The 27,507-nt window shown below is 28.7% G+C and overlaps 1 protein-coding gene across 1 annotated transcript; it reads right to left on the bottom strand.

Annotated features, from left to right (window-relative positions):
• Positions 1-2,297: 2,297 nt before the first annotated feature.
• LOC111213766 (protein kinase PINOID-like) lies at positions 2,298-4,236 on the bottom strand. The gene is made up of 2 exons (XM_048780679.1): positions 3,580-4,236; positions 2,298-3,278 (listed from the first exon to the last, which is right to left on the bottom strand). The coding sequence occupies exons 1-2, from the start codon at positions 4,134-4,136 to the stop codon at positions 2,516-2,518; spliced, it is 1,320 nt and encodes a 439-aa protein (XP_048636636.1). The 5' UTR covers positions 4,137-4,236; the 3' UTR covers positions 2,298-2,515.
• Between the last annotated feature and the right edge of the window lie 23,271 nt (positions 4,237-27,507).

The raw sequence follows: 27,507 nt of genomic DNA, 5'->3' as shown, positions 1-27,507 counted from the left end.
CAATAGTTCAAACATAAAACATTGAAAATTCAGTGAGTAGGTTTTTTGAAACAAAATTCAGTGAGTAGTTTAAATAAGGTAATCTGCATCAGCTTTCTAGGAAATCATCACTCCATTTCAAGATTAACATACGTTTTGATGATGTTATTAATTCCGTATGTATTTAGATTCGTAACTGGACTTAGCTTTGTACTCGTTCCCTATAACTTTACTATCTTTAATTTAGTTCATAAACCTCTTAAGTGATAATTTGTTACATTTATGAACAGAAAATTATACATTTACATATGCAACTACCAAACTGTGCGTATTTAAACCTCTTTAAAATTATGCAGATATATAAATATATGAAAAGTGATTTAATTATCAATTAAGAAAGAATATGCATAATTCAGTACCGTTATTAAGTGCATGGGAAGTTTCTTGGGTCCACGTAGGCGAGTGAGAATGGAATAATGACAAGTTACATACCTCGGCTTTAGCGAAAGAAACACCTCTCCCCATAAGAAGACTTTGACTTTTAAGTTATTGTTTATATTTTCTTTTTTCAAACTGCGAACAGTAAAACGCATCAGTTATTTTAAGCTCGATGTTACTTATTGTGACGAGACTTAATTATAATTAACAATAGCATACCGTGATGGTAATCTTGTTTGTGGTCCATGTTTACACATTTTAGGAGGGACAAAACTTCTATGCATTGTCCAAAACAATTTGTATTGAATTGACTAATCATTGACATTTCAGCTTTTTATATCTCCTTTAAGTACAGTTATTATTGGTCACCCTTTCCACGGTGATGTGATTAACTTGTTTATAATTATGAAATAATCATTCCATTTATTTTCAGTGCCTTCTACAGTTCTAGTAAGCTCTTCCATCCCTTTTGTACTTTTACTAGTGTTTTTATGTAATGGTAAAATTCAGGTATTGTATTCAAAGACCAAGCTCTCCAAGATATTTTAGTTGGTGCCGAATATTTAATTACGAACTTATTTGTTTGCATTTATTATTACCAATACAATATCTAAAATAAAATTTACCTCTAATTTCATTAAGAATATCAGTTTGGCAGTTTTTACACAAATTAAAAAAAATTATTTATGATTTTAATAGTTACATGTTTAATTAATAGTCTTTGAGTTATTGTTTATAAACTCAATGCATTTTGTAATTAATTTTAAAATAAAATAATTATAAATTTATTAAAATTTTAAAATATTATTCATTGTATAACATAGAATATCAAAATCATATTGTTTGTTAAGAAAGAGTATTACTACGCCGAATTGCAAACTATGAGTTATAAGAAACTTACATAATTCATATATACATACATTTAATAAGAGAGATAGATAAATCGAGCAATGTTGGTTGGTTGGTTGAACACTGTACTAACTTCATTAACTCTCGACGTGGTGAATACATAACTATAGCAAGTACTGTACCTATATTGTTTAGTTACTCACATGATAGACAAAAACATCTATTGAACTCTCTGTTTTCTTTTAGTTTTGCATTGTTTTCACACACTTAAGTCAAATGAATATAGGTCTACAGACAATTCCTCTTTACGCAAACCAAATGCCAGAGGGTTTTGCTACTTTCTAGATTGCCACATTATGCAATGGATGAACATGCAGTTGAGAACATGCTTGAAACATGCCCACAAATCTTAGCTGAATGATTCACGTACTTGGTTATATATGCACTATCGTTTTACAAGTTTTCAATATAATTCGGATAACATTTAAAATCTATAAAACCTGCGGTCAAGTGAATGTATGTAATCAAATCATTGAACAAAATGAAATCTTACTAGAAAGATCCCGTTTTTCATACTTTAAACCAAGAGAACAATTCGACTCACCTTTCAAATAGTTTATTGTTCTCTTAGTTTGAAAGATGGACAGAGAGAATCAAAAACAGAAGAGATCATGCAACTGGTCGGATCTCATAAAGCATATTCCTACCCTTATGGATAACGTTTTTTCTTCCTTTTTTGACATTCAAAAGACCCCTTATGGTTAAACAAAGCGCAACATGACTTCATTGTGTAACAATTGTCAAAAGAGGAATCTTCGTTTTTATTTTCATATCGTTCGAGCTACAAAAAAAAGTAGGCGTGGAGAGTATAATATAAAGTAATTACCATTTTAACTATTTGCTACGGAGATAAACATTGCGGTGTAAAGAAGTTAATCATCCCCGTAAGATATGTTGACTAAATGGCCAATTATATAATGCCATAACAATTAAACACACAACTAAGATGTTTCCAACTCCCGAAGATTTGATAATTATGACAAGATTAGTTTTAGATTTATAAGCTTATAGTACAAATCGCGTGAGAGTCATCTAATTATAATCATATAAAAAGTCAGATAAAACTAATAGTATTTTTTAAAAATCAAGGACAGCTTCAAGAGAATATGTACAGCTAAAAGATCTATCGTCACAAGTCAGTCACCGACTTGAACCGACCAGAACGTGGCGCTAATCACTACCGTTCGCTTCAAAAGAAATCGAACGCCGCTGGTTTATTACTCCTACCACTAAACGTTACCGCTTTCTTCGGTCTCCTTACGTCGGAAGGAATCTCCGGCGGAGTCAACGTACGGATAAGCGCAAAGTTTAGACCTTTGAAAAACGGATGCACTTTAACCTCCGCGGCGCCTCGCCGCGACCCGAGTCGTTTGGTCTGGTCCTTGTTGAGCAACCCGGAGATCAAACTCCTCGCATGAAGCTCTAACATAGTAGCCGGCGTATCGGTCGGGAAAGTCAACTGTCTTTTCACGATGTTACGGAGTATGACGTCATTAGTCGGCGCGGCAAACGGAGTCCGACCGTAAATAATCTCGTATAGAAACACTCCAAAGGCCCACCAGTCAACGGCATTCCCATGGGACCCACCCGAAGCGACTTCTGGTGCAACGTACTCATGCGTACCAACGAAAGAACCGGACCGGGCGGTAACCGGTTCAGCAACAAAGAGACGGTTCGGCTCTAGCGTCTGAACCTTTTTAGACCGCAAGACGCGGTGGAAAAGCTTGGCTAGACGTGTGAGTCTACGCGGGGAAGAGCGGGGTTGATTCTCCGGCGAGGAGGACGAGGATTCGACGGCTGCGATTGAGTCGGAGCATAGGGAGAGGTCAAAGTCCGAGAGCATGATGTGACCGTCCGATCTAACTAGGATATTTTCAGGCTTGAGATCTCTGTAGATGATGCCCAACATGTGTAGATATTCTAACGCCACTAGAACTTCAGCCGCGTAAAATCTGTTACAAAATTATTTCAAAACAAAATAAATTATTAACATGTACAATAATATTTTTCACTAATACTAGTAACAAATATAAAAATAATTAATGTTAATGTGATGGGTTGATAAAGACTCTTCTCAACAATTCAAAGAACTGAAAAAGCCGACATGACAAGAACAGGTCAGGTTTTGTAAGAGAAGATACCAAAAGATGTACAGAGTCAATGCATGCAAGTTCGTATGACATTAATAATTTCCTTTTTAATAATCGAATTTTTATTCGTTAAAATAAAATAAATAAGAAATTTTTTTATTACCTGGCGGAGGAAAGGGAGAATCTTCCGTCGGGCTGTCTATGACGAAGCGAGTGCAAGTCTCCGCCGGAGCAATACTCCATGACGATGCAAGAGAAATGCGAAGCTTCAAACTCGGCGTAAAGGGTCGGTAAAAAAGGATGGTCGAGCATCTTTAGAATCTTCTTCTCCATCTCAGCTCTGTGCATCTTCTTCTTCAACGCAAGAGCTTCTTTATCCACGACCTTCATCGCGAAATACGACCTCCGGCTCTCTTCTTCGTCTCCGGCGAGACGGCATAGGTACACTGTTCCAATGTCTCCGGCGCCTATGCGGCGCATGAGGCGAAAGTCTCGGAAGGTGAGGCCGTGTTTCCTCCGCCGGCGGATCTCTGCGTAGGCGAAGTCTGAGGAGCGGTGCGGTTTAAGGGAGAGGAAGCTTTCTTCCTCGGGGATAGTCGCGGTGGTTGACGGCGGTGTGTCGAAAGATAACCGGCTGAAACTGCTGCAACTCTCTGTCCCGCTGCTAATAGGGGAGTTTGTGGTCTCTAAGCTCATCTCACCGTCTGATTCTCGTAACATCGATGGAAATGAAAGAAAGAAAATCAAGAAACAAGGTTTATGTTTGAGAAAGAAGTTGAGAGAGACAAGGGAAGGAAGTAGGAGTGTGTTCGGGTTTAGAGAGAGGCGAGAGAGTTGGTGAGGTGTATTTATGCTATGAAGGGAGGTTAAAATAAGGCTGTAACAGTAAAAAGACGTTACAGAAGCTTTCTTCTTTTTAACAGTGGTTAATAATTAAATAGATACTGTGTTTTACACTTTTTAACGCCATGTGAATGGAACAGAGAAAAATAAAAGGGAGCAAAGAGACCTTTCGTGACGTAAGCGATTATGACACGTGTGGGAACTTGTCACGTGCCTCAAGATGCAGCAGTAGTAGCTTCCTTCCCCACTATCTTCTTGTTTTCTTTTGGTAACGGTGCAAAACTCCAAATATGGATTTTAAAATTTAGCGACTAATGTTTCATTCATATAGGTTAAGAAACAATAGGTAATTAGGTATACTTATTATTATCAGTTTTATTGTTTCTAATGATTTGATATGATTATAATATGCCGACTATGGATATGCCTAATTATCATTAAAGAAGATGCAGAGGCTGGAACTCGAAGGGACCCAACCTATGTACTAGGATGTTGTTGGCATTGTGTGGCTTCGTATTATGTCACGTTCCAAGTTTTGGATTCGAATCCAAGAAAGCTGGTAAGTTCTTTATCGATGCAAATATTATATGCTATCTACCTAATTTGTTTTATCGATCTGATTCAGTTCCACCTCTCCTACATATTGTGTGTGGTTAAATTGAATATTGTTTTGCTACTTGAATGCATCTTAGACGTACAACTCTCAAATCTTGTGGACTGATCACTGTGAAAAGCTTTTTCTTCGTGTTCCAGAAAAGGCTTTACGTTGATTGTTTGTTTGTGCATAAGACACTTTGATCGAAATTATTATTCCCGATTTGAACAAATGGTTTGATTATATATGCTCATACGACAAAAGTATTAATTCTTTACAATGCCTAGCTTTTCAATTTCTGAATTCAGCTAAAATGAATCTATCACCGCAGTTGATGTAAGACTATAAGTTTTGAACATGAATGAATGGGGAATAGAGGGGAAACGTAGCTAAATTTCCATGCACGATTATTTTAATTTTTAATTTTTTTTTCAAAAGCCTTAAAAAACTTAAAAATGGACAAACATAAATATGCCCAACGCCTACGACACATTTGTCGCATAATACCTATGCTCCTCCGCTTGGCTACCATAAGAACACGTTTTGAAAAGATGAAAAATATTCGAGAAAATTCTTTTCGTTGTTTTTTAATGTTTATTGCTTATTTTAATATTAATAATAAGATTGTATTCGACAAACTAAGAATTCTATTCTTTACGATTCATTGGTTTCTAATTAAAAGTAATTAGAAACAAGAGAGTGGTCTATTATATATTACTTCAAACATCTTATAGTTTCATGTATAACACTCATTATCATGTTATTTTTGGTCCATTTCGAAGCATACCGTACTTTTTAGATTTGCAACAAAACCTATTTGGATCACTTACTTACTTAAGTTAGCAATCTAATATATCATGCTAATATTTATATAGAATTAGAACTTAAAACTAATTAATAATAAGTGGAATAGTTGATATATATATATACATATACTATTATTTAAACTTTAATACTATTTCTTACAATTTATTTTTCTTCTATTGCAAACATAATTCTTAGGTTATATAGATCTGTTTCCCTGAGTTTAGTTTAAATTAAAATACATCGTAATCAACACAATACATAAATTTAAGTACTTAAGTATTGGAAACATAGGAAAAAAAAATTGATAGCATGATGTGGAAAAATATTTGATTGTTTGGTGGAAGAGGCACAAAGTCATTAAATGCAGCAGCTGAGAGAGGCAAGAAGAGAACATAACTGACCTCTCTGAACTCTGTTTTAATAAAACCCCAAAGAGATATTCCCTTCCTCGTTGGTTCGTAAAGGCAGTAACTGTTCCGTTACTAATAGGATATTCTCAAGCTCTTAGTTTAAGTGTTTGGTCACTGGTTTACCTATATCCCGACCTTTGACTAACTACTACATCGAATGACTTCTGTCTTCTACGTACTGTATCTTGTGGGGGTCCATGTTTTGTACGGATTAGTTCCCACAGCGGTCCAATTACTTCTCCCTCGAATTTATTTTAAGACGATTTAATCCGTTAGTTTTTGTGTTTAAAATCGCAATATATTCTGCAAAAGATTACATAGAAATGGATGATGATTAAGGTTCATGACGGGCTTAACTTGTACCTAAAAGTGGATAGTGAGAATATTAAAGATTGGTTCGCAGAGATTAACTAAAACAGTGTACTTAATTAAAAGCATAGGATGTGAGGAAGACAAGCGGCAACATTTAGGAATTGTGGGGTCTCTTTCTCTAACGCGACAGCTTTTGGGTCCAAACATAAATTGGAAACTACCTAATAAATAATTCGTTTGGTTTATAGTCTCAAGACTCTAAGGACAAAAGAACTCTAGTAAGTTAGGACAAGAATGCAAATAAATCCCTTAATATATATACTGATCTTCCGACTTGCTAAAAAAAAATACTGATCTTCCGAAAGACACAGTTGCTTACAACCCAGAAAGAAGAAAAATTTATGCAATTAGAAGAACAGTGATCTTGCAAATTCGGAGTGATCACCTTCCAATGCTTGTTTCCATGTGATACCATGTATTTAAGAAAAGATAAATTAGCTGATGATCCATTCCATGCACAAAAGGAGAAGATAATGTGGGGAACCGATTAGAATTGAGTTATACAGTGAGCGAGCCACCATTAATCAGTTAAATAATGTTGCGTGCATAAAAAGTGCAGCAGAAAGTGTAACATATATATCGATATTTATAAAATTAATTGCTTATAAGAATTGCGCCATATCAAATCATTTGTTTCTCGTGTATATGCAGATAAGAAATACATACATTAATACCTAAAATAATGATATGTATACATGCATATATACTTCACGATATGTGTCATATCTACGTACACGTACGCTTACATGCTTGATTAGATATGTCATATATACACACAACAATCGGTATACATACAACAAACACACACTAGTGTCACATTCTATACACATTAAAAAAGACATGGCAAGTGAGACTGCTTGTGGGCATGTCATACTTAAGAATGAGAATGATTAATATAATAACATATACATATATACACACTAGTCACTATACGTATGCATAGAGGTGTGTATCTTTTGATTGTTAGCGCATTTATATTTTGATTGTTAGCGCAGAATAAAATAAAACTGCTAGACTTTTCTTTATAATAGCGACCCATATCATAAAACTTGTTTGATATAAATTGGGAAACTACCCAAATAATTTCTTAATCATGCTAAGGTCCACATCATCGGCTAAAAATTTCACATGGCATGTGTGACAATGTTACATACCTGGACTTTGGCAATAGCTAGACGAGTAGGGTTTCAAATAGCATGATAGTGATTTAATAGTTAATCACGCAACTACCGAGAACCGAATCGTATAATTAATTCGACGGTGACTCTTTATATTTTTATTTAAAATAGAGTTGCTTTAATAATCATATTTTTATAATTTGAAAAGTAAATTTATCAACTATAAATAATAATAATACAATGTTTTCTCTAATTCAAAATTATATTTTTAAACAATGAAGTCCTACCTATATGACTTTATTTTACATACTGTATCTAAGACATTTTCTACTTTATCGTGTGTGAGAAATGTAATTTACTTACTTAGATACAGTATGCAAAAGTCATTATATTTTAAACAACGAAGTCCTAACTACATGACTTTTACATACTGTAATTTACTAACTTAGATACTTAACTAGACATATTTTGGTATGTGCGCAATAAGACGAGGTCCTTACAAATCGTGTGTGAAAAATGTAAAGGCGTGCTTATTGTAAACTCAACTATCCCTTTCCTTGCCAGATCGAGATCTCTTTAAGATTTGGTATAGATTTTATGTTGAAAACAAGGTTTTTAAAACTTTAATTACTAATATAAAGTTAAGCAAAGGTGAAATACTAAAACCCCAACATGATATCGTGTAGACCACATGGCATATAATACTAATTTTAAGCACCCTGGATTTGGTCTATACTCTATATTCACTCTAAATCCAGACGAAATACTGTTGGTGATCTACTTAGGTTAAAGGAAAAAGAAAACAACCCTACGATTTTATAGCACAAAATTTAATATTATTGAAACTGATCGGTAATCTCTGGCTGATTAAATATTACTCCATCTCTCAAAGTAATGTTTCAAGATTTAATGTGCTTCTCATTGTATCTTTGGCGCTTCTGTAGATAAAATTAACATTTTTTTATCATCTGAAGATTATATTAAAATGAATAGTGTGCAAGTCTTACACATTTAAACCAGCAAAGAATACACTCATTCCAGAAACATAAGACGACATACATTTATTTCATACAACTATTTTAGTGCTAAAAAACTTATAATTATAAAACTTTGTTTGTAATTTACATCATCAGAATCAGTCAAACAATTTCTTTATATTCTTCTGTCTATCGGTGTCATGCAGAGCTACCAGCCAAACGATACCGTTACTATTCTTATACATATATTTAACAGCATAGTATTTTGTTTTGTTTGGTGTAACATATCAATTTGTTTTAAACATTTTTTTTAAAGTAGAAATCCTTTAAAAGTTCAGATAACCATGCTTACTAGCGGAGCTGTGTTCTCTGAATCCAAAACTAACTAAGCATGGTTTCTAAATTGTTCATATATACGGATTACTATATGATTTTGATTTGTTGCTACTTTTTAAAATCCAATGTCAAATTCTACAACACAAGAAATAAATACCTTATTATATTTGTTTTATTTCTGGTGTAAAATAAATACCTTATTATATTTATTTATCTTTGGTGTAAAATAAATAACTTATTATATGCTATATATTTCTTTCAATCTATCTTTTTCATTTTGGAATTGCTATAGATTCATAGAGAGAACAATATATATTATATATATATAACTATTAATTATCTAACACGTACTTTCCTTGTCGTTTCATGAGTCTAATTTAGTTTTTAGTAACCATTATAGCGTCATGTGAACAAAAAAAAAAGTAACCATTATAGCGTCAAAGTTTTTGGACGGAAATTATTGCATGAAAAAGTGGACAGATAGGGTTAGACTCAGAGATCTAGATTACTTTTATACCTTAATCTTCGAGATAACAACGTTTTGATAATTCCGGAAGAACTAAGAACATGAAACAAGTAATTAAGCTGCTATCCAAGAAGATCATAACATATTTTATCAAAAAAGAAGAAGATTATAATATATAATGGATGAAAGAACAGTTAGTATATACATAAATGTAAACTGTAGGGAAGTTACGTGAGGTTCCGAAGTTATTACCTCGACCGCTGCTGCTGTTCTGATGTTGATATCTTAATAAGTTAATTTATTAATTAATTGATTTTCTACAATTTTAATACTAAGTACTAACCAAGAGGGCAAACCGGCCGCCAATATTCCCGGTGCCGTGGTAGCCGACACACGGACATATTGTGTTTAGAAAACTGATTGAAGTTTTATGGCATTATTAAAAATGCATGGCGAAATAAATGGTTAGATCTATACTATATGCAAAAATCATGGCATCAGTTTGTCCACCAAACGAACATGCATGACGCATATTTAAGTATCTAAATGGAATACGTTAGTACAGAATAAACTAATAACTAACGCAAGAAATTTAAGAAAGAAAGACAGACAGAAAGGAAAGCAAATAATAGAGGGCACTAATTAAAACTTAGTAGTATAATAAAAATGTTCTTTATGGAGGTTTTTAAAACGAAACAAACTCGTTATAATATAATCTTTCCGTTTCAATTTAATTGTTGTTGTCGTTATAATATACTCCCTCCGTTTTAGTTTAATTGCCGTTGTAATATAAAATTTTCGTTTCAAAATAAGTGCCATTTTATAATTTTAATGAAAAAATTATTGATTTTATATTCCAATCTATTTTTCTGTTGGTTAAAATGTAGTTACGTATATTGGTAATAATGTTTTTATTTTGAAAATATGTAAAATTAAATATTTTTATTAATTTGTGTGTCCAATTCTAAAACGACAATTAAAATGAAACGAAAGAAGTATAAAACAAAAATAACCCTCCATTAGGGTAAATGTAGTTGTTTTAGAATTTAGCCAAAGACACCTAAAATTGGAAAAATCATAGAGAATCCAACTTTGCCCCTTGGAATTCTACAATATGCTTGTAGCTTAAGAAAAAATATTTCTAGCAAATTAATTGTACGTTATATTATTACTCCCCAAAACTGTTGACATTGTTCCCATGTCTCCTCCAATAATTTAATCTCCCTTATTAACATTATAAACTAGGGATTAACCCGGGCTACGCCCGGGATTTTTATTTTTTTCTAATTTAAGTTGTTAAATTATTTATATTTAGGTTATGATATATATTTTTTATAAATCTTAAGATGCATGTCATAATTAAAATTTATTTTAAATTTTAACACGTTCAATTAACATATTTTTACTATTTAAATATTTTTTTGTAATTTTGTTGGCTATCTAATTATCATATTTAGCAAAACTATCTGTTGAGTGTTGGAATAAATGTTTTAGATATTTAATTAAACTGCAGAGTATTTTCGGATCGATCACATGCTCAACAATCGATCGATCCGTAAAAAGATTTGGTCGATCTCCTTGGCCAGGTAAGTACAATTTTAGTAAAAATATCTTTGATTTTCAAATATTAAGTATATAACTATTCTTTTGGATATTCTCTTTTTGAATTGTATTTTTTGATTAAATTATTGTATTATAATGTTTATGTAAATATTTTTTTGTGATGTTTGAATTTGTTTTGTTCGTATACTTAACCTAGATGATATTGATGTTTAACAATTTATTATTTTCTAGAAATAAAAAATAATGATATATCAAAACGTATCTAATACTTGTTAAATGATACTATAATGTAAATTACATCCATTATTTGAAAATAACCATTTGTTGTTTTTATTTTTTTTTAAATCAGAAATTATTTTTATTTAAAAACATTATTCATATATAATATAATAGTTTAAGTTTGGAAGATTAATATATATATATATATATGAATTATGTGTATGTTTTAAAAAATAATTTAAGATGTTATATATTGAGTAACTGAATAAAATCTGAATTTCTTATCTTGAAAATCAAATAATTATATTTTTGTCTTCATGTTATACTCATCAATCCATCATTGATATTTATAACTCAGTATGCTTAAAAAAAAACTTAGTTTGAAGTAATAAATGAATTTAATAAATTAAATTCATCACCTATAATGTTCTGTAAACTATATTTGAAAACTCTCTACAATTATATTTTAAGCATAATTACTATTACTTAATTTAAGTTATTTTAAGCATAATATATGCTAAATCAACTTAAATTATATTTACAATAGGACCATCCTAAACCGGTTAATAAACCAAAAACAATACTAAACCAACATGAACTAATACCTGATTCGGCGATGAAGGAAGTGTTCCGGGATAAACGCTTGAATGGATATTAACTATAATGGTTTGATCATGAAAGAGTTAGTATGAATATTAACAATAAAATTATGGATTAGATTAATTTAAATTTGTAAGAATACCTTTGAGTCTATGAAAAACAATTCAATTCTCATGAATAAGTTTGCCCTTTGGAAGTTGCGGGGTTCCCAACAATGAATCCACCTAATAAAAAGTTCGTTCTTATAAAAAATCTCCTTCAAGGTCATTAAAAGTTTTTGGGACGGCAAGAGTTAATGGTGGAACCATTTTTTTGCTCGAGTGCTTTGAAGCTTTCCTTGATAGTGTGAGGTTGATGTTGATGGTATAATGAGTTTTATAGGGACTTTCTTGATGTAAAACTATACTTTTTTTTAATGTGGTATTTCCATTTTTATATAATTTATTACCATTTTAAGATAGATGTACATTTTAAGAGAGATGTTTAAATCTTAATATACTTTTTCCATTTTTTAAAATGTTTATTTCCATTTCTTATTTTTTTTTACGTAATATCTATATTTTATATTTTAAAATAGATATTTAAATCTTAATGTACTTTTTCCATTTTTTTAAATTGTGTATTTCCTTATATTATATATTTTACATTTTAAGATAGATGATTAATGCTTAATGAACTTTTTCCATTTTTTAAATTTTGTTGTGTATTTACTTATTATTATATATATAATTCATATATTATATATTTACATTATTTACTTATTATTTACTTATTATTTATTTTCCTGTATATGTATTTCTATTTCTTGTACTTTTTATTTACTTAATATCTCTATTTTACATTTTAATATAGATGTTTAAATCTTAATGTACGTTTTTCATTTTTTTTAATTGTATATTTTCATTTGTTATACTTTCTATTTACGTAATATCTATATTTTAAATTTTAAGATATATTTTTAAAACTTAATGTAATTTTCCATTTTTTTAATTGGGTATTTACTTATATTATATATTTACTAATTTTTTTTATATTGTGTATTTCTATTTCTTATACTTTCTATTTACTAATAATTTTATATTTTAAGATAGATTTACATTTTAAGATAGATGTTTAAATACTAATGTACTTTGTCCATTTTTTAATATGTGTATTTCCTTTTCTTATACTTTCTATTTGCGTAATATCTATATTTTACATTTTAAGATGGATGCTTAAATCTTAATATACTTTTTCCATTGTTTTTAAGTTGTGTATTTCTTTTTCTTATACTTTCTATTTACTTAATATCTATATTTTGCATTTTAAGATAGATGTTTAATATTTAATATACTCTTTCCATTTTTTATAAATTGTGCATTTACTTATTATTGTATATATAATTTGTATATTTATAATATTTACTTATTATTTATTTTTCTATATATTGAGTATTTCTCTTTCTTATACTTTATATTTAGTTAATTTATATATTTTATATTTTAAGATAGATGGTTAAATCTTAATGTATTTTTCCATTTTTAGTGTAAAGCGGCAATGTTTAATAGAAGAACTTGGACAAATAGTCAAATAGTTATATTTATGTTTTTTTTCTTTTTTTATATAATGGTAATGTTACATTATGGAGATAAGCCGTTTTTTTAGTGAAAATTGTAAGCTTACATATGTTTAATGTAGTTTTTCTATTTTTTTTATGTTGTGTGTTTACATATTATTGTTATTTTTAAATGTAAAATGGTAATCTTACATATGTTTAATGTAGTATTTCCATTTTTTATGTTGTATGTTTACATATTATTTATTATTTTCGAAATTATATATAATGTTTTTTTACAAAATAGTAATATTACATTATGGAGATAATCCGTTTTTTTTTAGTGAAAAATGGTAATCTTACATATGTTTAATTAATGTAGTTTTTCCATTTTTTATGTTGTATGTTTACATATTATTATTTTTAAATAAAAATGTAAAATGGTAATCTTACATATGTTTAATGTAGTATTTCTATTTTTTTATGTTGTATGTTTACATATATTTATTATTTTTGAAATTATATATAATGTTTTTTGTTTTTTTTTATAAAACGGTAATGTTATATTATGGAGATAATCCGTCTTTTTTTTTTAAGTGAAAAATGGTAATCTTACATATGTTTAATGTAGTTTTTCTATTTTTTGTGTTGTATGTTTACATATTATTTATAATTTTCAAAAATTTGTAATATTTTATGCCACGTGTCATCTTTCGAGAGAAGTTTTTTTTGCTGATGTGGACGCTCTATGGAGCCTCAAAAGGTCCCTTTTATTAGTAGAGACTAGGGATTAACCCGGGCTACGCCCGGGATTTTTATTTTTTTCTAATTTAAGTTGTTAAATTATTTATATTTAGGCTATGATATATATTTATATAAATGTTAAATGCATGTCATAATTAAAATTTATTTTTAAATTTTAACACGTTAAATTAACATATTTTTTACTATTTAAATATTTTTTTGTAATTTTATTGGCTATCTAGTTATCATATTTAGCAAAACTATCTTTTGAGTGTTGGAATAAATGTTTTAGAGATTTTATTAAACTGCAGTGTATTTTCGGATCAACCACATGCTCAACATTCGATCGATCCGTAAAAAGATGGTCGATCTCCTTGGCCAGGTAAGTACAATTTTAGCAAAAATATCTTTTATTTTCAAATATTAAGTATATAACTATTCTTTTTAATTTTTTTAATTGTATTTTTGATTAAATTATTGTATTATAATGGTTATGTAAATATTTTTTGTGATGTTTGAATTTGTGTTGTTCGTATACTTAACGTAGATGATATTGATGTTTAACAATTTATTGTGTTCTGGAAATAGAAAATAATGATATATCAAAATGTATCTAATATTTGTTAAATGATAGTATAATGTAAATTACATCCATTATTTGAAAATAACAATTTGTTGTTTTTATTTTTATTTTAAATCAGAAATTATTTTTATTTAAAACAATTATTCATATATAATATAATAGTTTAAGTTTGGAAGATTAATCTATATATATAAATTATGTATATTTTTTAAAAAATAATTTAAAATATTATATATTGAGTATCTGAATAAAAGCTGAATTTCTTATCTTGAAAATCAGATATTTATATTTTTGTCTTCATGTTATACTCACCAATCCATCATTGATATTTATAACTCAATATGTTTTTTAAAAAACTTAGTTTTAAGTAATAAACGAATTTAATAAATTAAATTCATCACCTATAATGTTCTGTAAACTATATTCGAAAGCTCTCTAAAATTATATTTTAAGCATAATATTATTATTATTTAATTTAAGTTATTTTAAACATAATATATGCTAAACCAACTTAAATTATATTTACAATAGGACCATCCTAAACCGGTTAGTAAACCAAAAACAATACTAAACCAACATGAACCAATACCTGATTCGGCGAGGAAATAAGTGTTTCGGGATAAACGCTTGAATGGTTATTAACTGAAATGGTTTGATCATGAAAGAGTTAGTATGAATATTAACAATAAAATTATGGATTAGATTAATTTAAATTTGTAAGAATACCTTTGAGTATATGAAAAGCAATTCAATTCCCATGAATAAGTTTGGCTTTTGGAAGTTGCGGGTTTCCCAACAATGAATCCACCTAACAAAAAGTTTGTTGTTATACAAAAATCTCATTCAAGGTCATTAAAGGTTTCTGGGACGGCAAGAGTTGATGGTGAAACCATTTTTTGCTCGAGTGCTTTGAAATTTTCCTTAATAGTGTGAGGTTGATGTGGATAGAATAATGAGATTTATAGGGACTTTCTTGATGAAAAACTATACATTTTTTTTTAATGTGGTATTTCCATTTTTATATAATTTACTACCATTTTAAGATAGAAGTACATTTTAAGATATATGCTTAAATCTTAATGTACTTTTTCATTTTTTTAAATGTTTATTTCCATTTCATATATTTTTATTTACGTAATATCTATATTTTATATTTTAAAATAGATATTTAAATATTAATGTACTTTTTCCATTTTTTAAATTGTGTATTTACTTATATTATATATTTTACATTTTAAGATAGATGTTTAATGCTTGATGATCTTTTTCCATTTTTAAACAAATTGTGTATTTACTTATTATTACATATATAATTCATATATTATATATTTACATTATTTACTTATTATTTATTTTCGTGTATATGTATTTCCATTTCTTGTACTTTTCATTTACTTAATATCTATATTTTACATTTTAAGATAGATGTTTAAATCTTAATGTACGTTTTCTATTTTTTTTAAATTGTATATTTCCATTTGTTATACTTTCTATTTACATAATATCTATATTTTAAATTTTAAAATATATTTTTAAATCTTAATGTAATTTCCCATTTTTAAAATTTGGTATTTACTTATATTATATATTTACTTATTATTTACTTTTCTTTATATTGTGTATTTCTATTTGTTATACTTTCTATTTACTAATAATTTTATATTTTAAGATTGATTTACATTTTAAGATAGATGTTTAAATACTAATGTACTTTTTCCATTTTTTTAAATTGTGTATTTCCCTTTCTTATACTTTCTATTTGCATAATATCTATATTTTACATTTTAATATAGATGTTTAAATCTTAATATACTTTTTCCATTGTTTTTAAGTTGTGTATTTCTTTTTCTTATACTTTCTGTTTACTTAATATCTATATTTTACATTTAAGATAGATGTTTAATATTTAATGTACTCTTTCCATTTTTTTTTTAAATTGTGCATTTACTTATTATTGTATATATAATTCGTATATTTATAATATTTACTTATTATTTATTTATATATATATTGAGTATTTCTCTTTCTTATACTTTATATTTAGTTAATGTCAATATTTTATATTTTAAGATAGATGTTTAAATATTTATGTATTTTTCCATTTTTAATGTAAAACGGCAATGTTTAATAGAAGAACTTAGACAAATATGTTTAATGTAGTATCTATCTTATTAAAACTCAAGTACAAAATTGGAGTGTTTGGAGACTTGAATAGGACTATTAAAAAAATTTGGAGTGTTTGGAAACATAAATTGTAGTCTTTTAAAAAAAAATTAATTTTGTTTGGAAACAAGGATAGTAGTATTAAGAAAAAAAAAGTAATGGGCTTATGTTTTTAAGAAAAATTAAAAGTCCATCATATTATAAAAAACTATCTATCTAGGCGAGATTTAAAATATACGAAAACGGGTCAATCTAATCGCCTAAAACTTTTTCTTTTCTAAACTAACCATAAAACAAAATTTAAACTTTATACACATATTTCAAATCAAAATAATAATTTAAAGTTGATTTATATCAAAAATTGATTAAAAACTAATACATATATTCAAAAATGGATTTTTACTAAACTATTTTTCAATAACCATTATACAAAAATGTTGTCAATATATATAATAAAAATACAATACAAAGCCCAATTTGAAATACCAACTCAAATTATAGTTTTTATATTTCCTATTAAGTTTTATAAATATAATATATGTAATTATTTATATGATGGTACGTATAAAATACTATTAATTATATGATTACTTATATGATGGTACGTATAAAATACAATTAATTATATGATGACAGTATACGATATATAATAATGAATAGGGATGAGATTTTGGGCCCCATACGGGTTTGGTTCTGATCGGTTTGTGTTTCGGGTCAAAATCAAACCAATTGATATGTTAAGCTTAGGTATTCTGACATATGTTATTCAAATTTATAGGTAATATATTATTTTATTTATAGATTTTGAGAAATTTAAAATAGATAATGATTTAAAACTTTAAAAATAATTTAAATGGGTTATCCAAACGCGAACCAAACCCGCAAAGATCCGAATCAAACTCAAACCAAAATTTAGAAACATCCTAACAGGGCTTAAATCTTTGACTCCGAAAACCCGAAACACAAACCGATCAGAACCAAACCCGTATGGGTGCCCGAAATCTCATCCCTATTCATTATTATATATCGTATACTGTCATCATATAATTAATTGTATTTTATACGTACCATCATATAAGTAATCATATAATTAATAGTATTTTATACGTACCATCATATAAATAATTACATATATTATATTTATAAAACTTAATAGGAAATATAAAAACGATAATTTGAGTTGGTATTTCAAATTGGGCTTTGTATTGTATTTTTATTATATATATTGACAACATTTTTGTATAATGGTTATTGAAAAATAGTTTAGTAAAAATCCATTTTTGAATATATGTATTAGTTTTTAATCAATTTTTGATATAAATCAACTTTAAATTATTATTTTGATTTGAAATATGTGTATAAAGTTTAAATTTTGTTTTATGGTTAGTTTAGAAAAGAAAAAGTTTTAGGCGATTAGATTGACCCGTTTTCGTATATTTTAAATCTCGCCTAGATAGATAGTTTTTTATAATATGATGGACTTTTAATTTTTCTTAAAAACATAAGCCCATTACTTTTTTTTTCTTAATACTACTATCCTTGTTTCCAAACAAAATTAATTTTTTTTTAAAAGACTACAATTTATGTTTCCAAACACTCCAAATTTTTTTAATAGTCCTATTCAAGTCTCCAAACACTCCAATTTTGTACTTGAGTTTTAATAAGATAGATTGGTTTGATTTAAAATTTTGGATACGGAATCAATAATTATTTTAAGTATTTTTGGTGATTTGAGTATACTTTAACTATTGCAGATATTTACTTTTGACTATCTATATATATATTTTCAAGTATTTAAACCAATTTAAAAGTATCATTCTTAATGTTTTATATACGTTAAATCTAAAAATAATTAATATATATATAAGTATATAAATCTATTTTTAGATAAATTCGGGTACCCGAATACTTCGGTTCGGATCAGATTTGGTTCTCTAAATAACAAAATTTTGAATAATTCGAATATTTAATCAATTTATGTTCGGGTTTGGTATTATATTTTCGGATCGGTATCGGTTCTGTTCTTTGGATTCATTTTGTAAAACCTTAATAATTACATGAAAAACAAATATCAACATATTTTTCAAAATGTACACCCGCGCGCCTGCGCGGGTCAAAATCTAGTTTCCATTTTTATGTTGTATGTTTTACATATATTTATTATTTTCGAAATTATATATAATTTTTTTTGTTTTTTTTATAAAACGGTAATGTTACATTATGGAGATAAGCCATCTTTTTTTAAGTGAAAAATAATAATCTTACATATGTTTAATGTAGTTTTTTCATTTTTTATGCTGTATGTTTACATATTTTTTACAATTTTCGAAAATAAGTAATATTAAAATGTAAAACTTTATTTTATGCCACATGTCATCTTTCGGGAGAAATTTTTTCCGCTGATGTGGACGCCATAAAACGGTAATGTTACATTATGGAGATAAGCCGTCTTTTTTTTAAGTGAAAAATAATAATCTTACATATGTTTAATGTAGTTTTTTCATTTTTATGCTGTATGTTTACATATTTTTTACAATTTTCGAAAATAAGTAATATTAAAATGTAAAACTTTATTTTATGCCACATGTCATTTTTCGGGAGAAATTTTTTCCGCTGATGTGGACGCCCTATGGAGCCTCAAAAGCTCCCTTTTATTAGTAGAGATATTTTTTTTGTTTTTTTTATAAAACGGTAATGTTACATTATGGAGATAAGCCATCTTTTTTTAAGTGAAAAATAATAATCTTACATATGTTTAATGTAGTTTTTTCATTTTTTATGCTGTATGTTTACATATTTTTTACAATTTTCGAAAATAAGTAATATTAAAATGTAAAACTTTATTTTATGCCACATGTCATCTTTCGGGAGAAATTTTTTCCGCTGATGTGGACGCCATAAAACGGTAATGTTACATTATGGAGATAAGCCGTCTTTTTTTTAAGTGAAAAATAATAATCTTACATATGTTTAATGTAGTTTTTTCATTTTTTATGCTGTATGTTTACATATTTTTTACAATTTTCGAAAATAAGTAATATTAAAATGTAAAACTTTATTTTATGCCACATGTCATTTTTCGGGAGAAATTTTTTCCGCTGATGTGGACGCCCTATGGAGCCTCAAAAGCTCCCTTTTATTAGTAGAGATTGTTTCACTCAAACGAATAGATTCTGCCGGCCCATTACTCTTTAATCTTTACTTTATTACGAAAAATTATCAAAACTCATACATTCTTAGAAAATACGATTTCAACAGGATATAGACACAGCCAGACATATAAATTAGTCTTGGACATGATGTAAATCTATCCTATACTAAAAGAAGCAAATAAAGCCCTCTTAAGGCCTCCACGTCAGACTGAAAATTCAGCCAATCACGTTGCAGCATTTCCTCCACGTCAGACAATAGACTCGCGGTTTGGGCTTTTGTGGTCTTTGGTTTTGTAGTTTGGGTTCCATGCTCTGCACGATGATCGATTTGTTCTTCACAAACAAACGATCGATGGTCAATTGACTTTCACGATGTGGAGTGAAACGAATCGTCATGGAAAATCTCTGAGTTAAATTTCCATTGCGTCGTTTTGTATTTCCTTTAATTAATGTAAATGTCTTCATCTTCTATATTTTCTCTCTCAGACCTGCAAACTCTGCAACAATGGATTCCACGGACTCTCATATCCTCCCAATCTCCACTTCCCAAACCGTTCCCTCCGCCGCTCTTTCTTTCGTAGAATCTCAACCACATCGTAACCCATGTGTTCTCGCCTTCATCAACCGAGTTTCAGAAACTGTCACAATCGGATCTTTGTGCTTTTCCTCACTGATGTTGGATCTTTTGTCTCGGCTGTTATGGTCGGAGTCGGTCTTCCTTTTGTTTTTTCTTCATCGTTTGTTTATTTTTAAGTTTAAGAGTCAGAAAATCTCATTTTGGTTAATTTTTGCTTGATTCCTGGATTGCTGATATAAGCTGTGAATTGAAATCTAGGGTTAGCTTTCCTGAAAATATATGGATTCTTTAGATAGTTTTTTGTTCCTCTATTGAAGAATAGCATGGCTGTATATGTTTATTGACAACATATGCTACTGTTTTAGGTTCCCTTTGGTAAAATTGTCCGATGTAGGAGTGTTCGGGTAACGATCAATGATCTCTATCTTTTCGATCCTCATTGTTTAACCTAACTGGATATTTTGTTTCATGCCCTAATTGTGTATAGCAATATGTGCTTTAAAAGAAGTCACTTGCAGTGGAAGTTTGAGCTCAGGCTGGATGCAAATTTAATCAAATAAGATATATATTTTTCTCTGCAGGGAAAGAGTTTGTTTACCTCGTGAAAAAAAAAAACAAATGATCGGTTGACCGGATGGGTTCTGCATCGACGGCTCTACACTGGGTGCATGAGAATCTGAGCAAGATAGATGAAAAGAGTCTCTCTTTCTGCAGCCGGAGATGGTTGTATTGCAAAGGTAACTTCCACCAAGGAAGCCCATTTATTCATTCATATAGAGAAAAAAAAATTTCATAGGCTACATCTTTGACCTTATGAGTCAAACTGTGTACTTCTCAATCCTAGATGATAGAAAAATGAAGAACCCGAAGTAGCAAGGAAGGTGCGTATCCAACTTTTTAGTAACCTTTTTCTTAAAGACATGAGATACATTTTGACATAGATTGCAAGAACAGATGTTGAGCTACAAGAACACTTCAACACTGACTCTGTCTTTACTCTTGCTCATCAAAAAATTCCTTCCAGTACTCCGATTCTCTTTATGTAAGCTATTTTCTTAGTATTTTTGAGTTTCTTGCTAATCGTTATAAATATTATTGATTATCCCATATTCTCCCAACATTGTCATGTTGCGGTACCACCACTCGGATTATTATTTCCCCTTAACCTGCAATGCTTTCTATTTTATTGTTTATTTTTACTGATTTTGTGTCTTTGTATTTGATTCCATGTAATAAGAAAAGAGTTTTGGCTACCTGGCTCAGGGCCTGATTTCGGTGTGCCGCCTTTCTCCAGTATCATTGCTGTTATCCTTTTAAAAATTTTATTAGCTCTTCAAGCTTTGTTAGAAACCAACATGATCAAAATCAACCAACCGTGACCAGGAACCAGTTTTTGGCATCAGCTTATTTCAAACCCTGAAACTGCAAAGTTTTCTTTTGTCTTGGACTAATATTTTCATGTAATGACAGTCTTAGCAATGTGGATTGCAGCTGCGCTTTGGGAACTTTAAGTTTGTGTAAAGATCAAGAAGTTGCTTAACTCTAAGCCAAAGCTAATCTTAAATTACACAAGCAAAGCCAAGGCTATCACTTCTCATTTAGTCCTCTTTTCAGTTTTCATATGTAGTGGTTTCGAAGAGATCAGTGTATTCATCTTCTAAGCTGGGAAAAAACTTATACAAGCTGAACTAAAGAAGTATGTTCCTCTTATAGCTCCAGAGGTTTTGAATGCTTAAGATAAGGATGAAAAGATCTATGAAGATGCATGTGTCTATGAGCAAGGTTTCCATGATATATACCATAGTACGGCTGAGGACATGAGCCAAGCCATGAACAAATAAATCATTCTTGAACTGATGAAACTCTCTTTTTGTTGTTTTTAAACAACTTATCCTTTTCTCATTTGGATAGAAAATATATTTTCTCAGCTAATTTTGGTCTGACATGCAGACTTGAAAATGATAGTCTACAGACGAGAAAGAGCTATAGGGACTAAGAAAGAAGACATGAAGGAAATTTTGTCTTAAGATTAAGCTAAAGTGATTCTTTGGTTAAATCATTGTCACATGAAAGATTATATGTTCATATTATATGCGGTCTTATATTTCTTTGTCGGACATCTATATGTCATTTCAAATACTAACAAAGTAAAACTTGGAAGCTAGGAGAAAGATTTTATATGCTCTAATTCAATAATTCTATTGTTTATGTTTACTTTTAACTTAAATTCATACCTAATTTTATATAAGTCTTTGCTTACTCTTATAGATTTATTTTCACGAACTATATTTTTAATACACCTAACCAATAATATATTTTACAATGGGATATAGTGTACCACATTAGACAATAACGGCTAACAGACATTTTAAAATTTATGTTCATAAAAAGTAAAGAAAGTTTTTTTAAAAATAGTGTTTGAAGTTTAACAAAACAAATATTAAGGACATGAAGTAAGAAAAAAAAAACAAAATCACTATTTTAAATGTTTTTACTGGAAATGAAAAAATAATAAGAAATTAATGTTTTTGGATCATAGTTTTGGACTAAAAATATATTGAAAACTCCTCTAATTAGTATACAAAAAACTCCTCTAATTAGTATACAAAAATTCATGTTTGATAACAGCGTAATAACCTGATTGTATTTAAAAAATAGTAATTTTAAATCAAATAATATATAATAATAAAATTTAAATAAATTGTGAATATATATTGAGAATATTTTGATTATCATTTTACATTGAGTTTTAATCCAGATTAATATTTTAGCTATAGCTAGATTGTAAGATTTGTTTTTGCTTATAACTAAACAAATAATATAGTAATAATAATTGCTGGAAAAAATATAGTAATAATAATATTTTCATAGATTTTTCAGTGTATTTAACACATGCAAAAAATTTAGAAGTTTTTTATTTAAAGCAATGAGTATTTAAATAAGCTTTACTTAGTACAGTTGTAAAAATAGATTATAATAATAATAAAATATATCATAAAATATTAAATAACATAAAAATAAAAAAAATAAATATGATATAAATAATACATATAATAAAGAAATATGTGATGTGGAGATTACAAATATATTTTGCTACTAACCTAAATATGTAAGAAAAAATATTTTGGATTAAAAAAAAAATTGTAAGTTTTACTCATTTCTGATTCAATTTCTATTTATATTTTTATAACATAGAAGTAATATATTGTAATATAGTTATTAAATACAACATTATTTGTAATATAGTGTATGAACTTTAACAAAAAAATATTAAAGACACGACGTAAGAAAAAAAACTAAATCACTATTTTTTCAATGGAAATTAAAATAATGAGTATGACTGGTAACCATCGCAAGAACATTAAGAATGAATAAGAAAATAATGCATAGGAATAAAATTTTGGGAATGATGAGAAATGATAGTTTTTTATCAAAATTAACAAGAAACAATTTTTTATTATAATTCTCTACAAAAAAAAAAGAATGAAAAGTAGCGAAGATGCACAGCTATACCTCATAAATGGTAATTTTTATAAGGAATGTTAAGGAATATTGTGTTCTTCTCCTCATTCCCTTGGTCACCAGTCACCCCCAATAAGGTTATATCGAATTAGAAATAATTTGTATTTTCAATTTGTGATATTAGTACAAAATTTTAGAATGTTTTTACTGGAAATGAAAAAGTAATAAGAAAAAAATGTTTTTGGATCATAGTTTTGGACTAAAATATATTTAAAACTTCCCTAATTGATATACAAAAATATATTTTGGATAATCCCATACAATTTTAGATAGTAAAAAAATTGTAAATTTTACTCGATTCTAATTCAATTTTTATAACATATTAGTAATATAATGTAAGAAATATTAAATTAAATGTTATTTGAATAAACCCGGGCGTAGCCCGGGCAAAATCTCTAGTTAAATTAAGAACTACTATAGTTTACCCTTTTATATAGTAAGATAATGAGAAGGAGAGACGATTAGATTCGGGAGACAAAACGTTTTCATCTTTGTGCAAGTAATTAAATAATAAATCATTTTTGTTGACATGAAGAGCTTTAAAATATCTACTTCCAAGTATTGAAACAAAATCTAGGGTTGATGGTGAATACTATGAACTTATCAAGTTATATATATATAGTTAAGGGATCGCGGTAGCGACACTAAGTAGCACATCGAGTCATGGCCTGTCTCCCGATTTGAAAGAACCTTTTTCACTCTTGTTAACAACGTTGTTTTTAACGACCTGAATATAACTACTTGCGTGGTTTAAATTCAAACATAATATATCATGAGAAGAAACTGTTTTGACTTATTTGTCTTTCTATGTTGAAGACCCGGCATAGATCTTTTCTTCTTTTTATATTCAATTCTAATTCTATCTCAATCTCGTCGAATCTGGAGATAAGTTTGGGTTTCAAACAAGCAAACGTCCAAATTGCTTCCAGGTCAGTCAGTTATGGACACAACCCAATAAAATATTCAATTTAGGGTTCCAATTATTTTAGAAGTAATATATAAAAACATAAACTCTCAGGGAAATTTGCAGTGCATAAACACCAACTTGTTCACTTTCGCTAATCCCGTAATTTGCAAATTTGGAACTTAACTGTTTACTTTCAGTAATGGCAACACTGCCTCTATCAACCCTAAACAAACTTAATATTTTTATTTTTCTTTTTTTTCCTATCCGTCGACATCTCTCTCTCTTTTCTTCTAAATTCATTTTCTACCAAAAATTCAACTTTTCACCTTCAAAACAATTCTTGAAATTATTTCAGCTAGTTCTTGTAAGCTTATTGTTCGTCTTTAATTCGTTGTTTGACAGACAAAAAACAAATATTTTTTTTCATTCGATTTATTTTGAAATCTCAGATTTATGGTGTGTTTTTGTGGGTTGTGACCAGACCATCTCCATCGTCTTGTCCTACCGACGTCGCCATGCTCGGATTTAAGCCTCGCTGCCGTGCTCATCCTCGCTGTCTGGTTACGAAATAAATCGAGCAACAATGGCTATTTCTTTTTTCAAAAAAAAAAAACAATGGCTATTTCTTACGTTTTGCATTACAAGCCTTCCAACTTTGGGGTTTTTGCCAAAACTAACCCACAACTTGATTTTAATTCCAAACCTATACCCAAACTTGAATCAAATGCAAAACTAACCTAAAAGCCTAGTGAAATTACAGCTCAGCCCCTTGTGACCAAACAAAAAAAACAGAAGCCATTTTTACGAATATAGCCCCAGTAAATCGTCTGAGTCGTCTGAGATGTTGGAAGTCGTCTGGACGACTGAATTGTAAGTCGTCTGGTACCAGTTTATTTTAAAAAATTTATAAATCTTGTAAAAAATATTTTGATGCGTAAAAAATAAAAATCAAGTAATTATAAACAGTTTTAACTGATATAAATTAAGATATGATAAAATTGATTTGTTTTGAAGATATATGAGTGGAAGTAGTGAATCATGAAATACTTTGGTTTAGGAGTTTGGCAAACATATGTTGTAGTATTGTATGTATTGTTAGGGTTATATTTTGGAAAACTAAAATGTTTTTTTCAAAAATTAGTTTTCACCTATATGTGTTTATTTCTGTGTATAGTAAACACTTTTCAAGTTTGATTTGGTTTTATGAAGTGTTTAATTAGATAATTAAGTTTAGGGGTTATGTTTAGGGTGTGGACGACTTATATTTCAGTCGTCTGTTGAATAATTTACCCGGACGACGTATATTTCAGTCGTCCAAACGACTTACTTGTAAGTCGTCTGGAAAGTCTTCTATTTTAGTTTCCCGCTAAAAATATTTAATTTCCCGCTAAAAATATTAAACTCTTCTGGACGACTTACATGTAAGTCGTCTGTTTTAATTTCTTCACCAGACGACTGAAATGTAAGTCGTCCAGGAAGTCGTCTGAGTCAAAAATATTTAATCTAATTAGATTTTTTGTCTCCCTATATAAAGAAAAATTTACACATTCTCTCTCCTCCTCTCAAATGGCTGCAACAAAAATGTAATGTTCATCATTCTAAAACTCTCCAACCTCTCTCTAATCTCTTTGACTTGAAAACACCAAACTTTATATGAATTTTTCAGTTTTGTCTCATGTATTTCTTACTAATCTATCTCTTTTGCAGGTTTTTAATCAAATGGTACTCATCTTCCACTAATTTAGAGGTAGATCTATTAATTTTAGATATGTATTTTTGTGTGTTCTATAAATGTAGATTTATCTAATCTTCCACTCATTTTTTCTGTTTTTAAGCCATTTGAACGTTTTTGAATATGCAGGTTTTTCAGATCTGGATTTAATATGCAGGTTTTTCAGATCTGGAAGACTTCTAGGACGACTTACTTGTTAGTCGTCTGGAAGTCATCTGGAAGTCGTCTGGAAGTCGTCTGGACTTCCTAAAAGTCGTCTGGACTTCCTGTAAAGTCGTCTGGAAGTCGTCTGAACTTCCTAAAAGTCTTCTGGCAAAGTCGTCTGAACTAGGGCTGTTCAATATGGTAAAACCGAACCGTACCGAACCGAACCGAACCGAAATAGACAATATGGTTTGGTTTTGGTATATACCATATAAACCGAATGGATATAATTTTATAAAAACCGTAGGATTTGGATATAGTTTGGTATATAACCGATTAAACCGAATAAACCGAACAAAACCGATTAAAAGTAAAAACATGTAAATATGTATCTATTTTATAATAATACATGAAAATCAATTTGTTACATAAGTTAAATTTGTGTTAATAACTATTACCATAATTTTATAGTAATAAAAAATCTTAATTTGTAAAACACTTGAACTATAACTAAATAACAATACATCGCAATTCAGACATCTTATTTTCTAAGTCTTTTTTGATCTTTTTGATTTATTTTAGTCTTCACTATATTAATATGAAGATTATAAATTTGATAGACAATAATTAATGGAAAATTTTCAATTGAAAAAGCATGACTTTAATGAACACTAAATATGGAAGAGTGGAATAAATTTTCATTCATGTTTCTGTTTTGTTTCATATT

The sequence above is a fragment of the Brassica napus genome, chromosome A5, assembly GCF_020379485.1.
Source record: "Brassica napus cultivar Da-Ae chromosome A5, Da-Ae, whole genome shotgun sequence".
Classification (NCBI taxonomy): domain Eukaryota; kingdom Viridiplantae; phylum Streptophyta; class Magnoliopsida; order Brassicales; family Brassicaceae; genus Brassica; species Brassica napus.
This window is presented reverse-complemented; position numbering and strand designations above follow the sequence as displayed.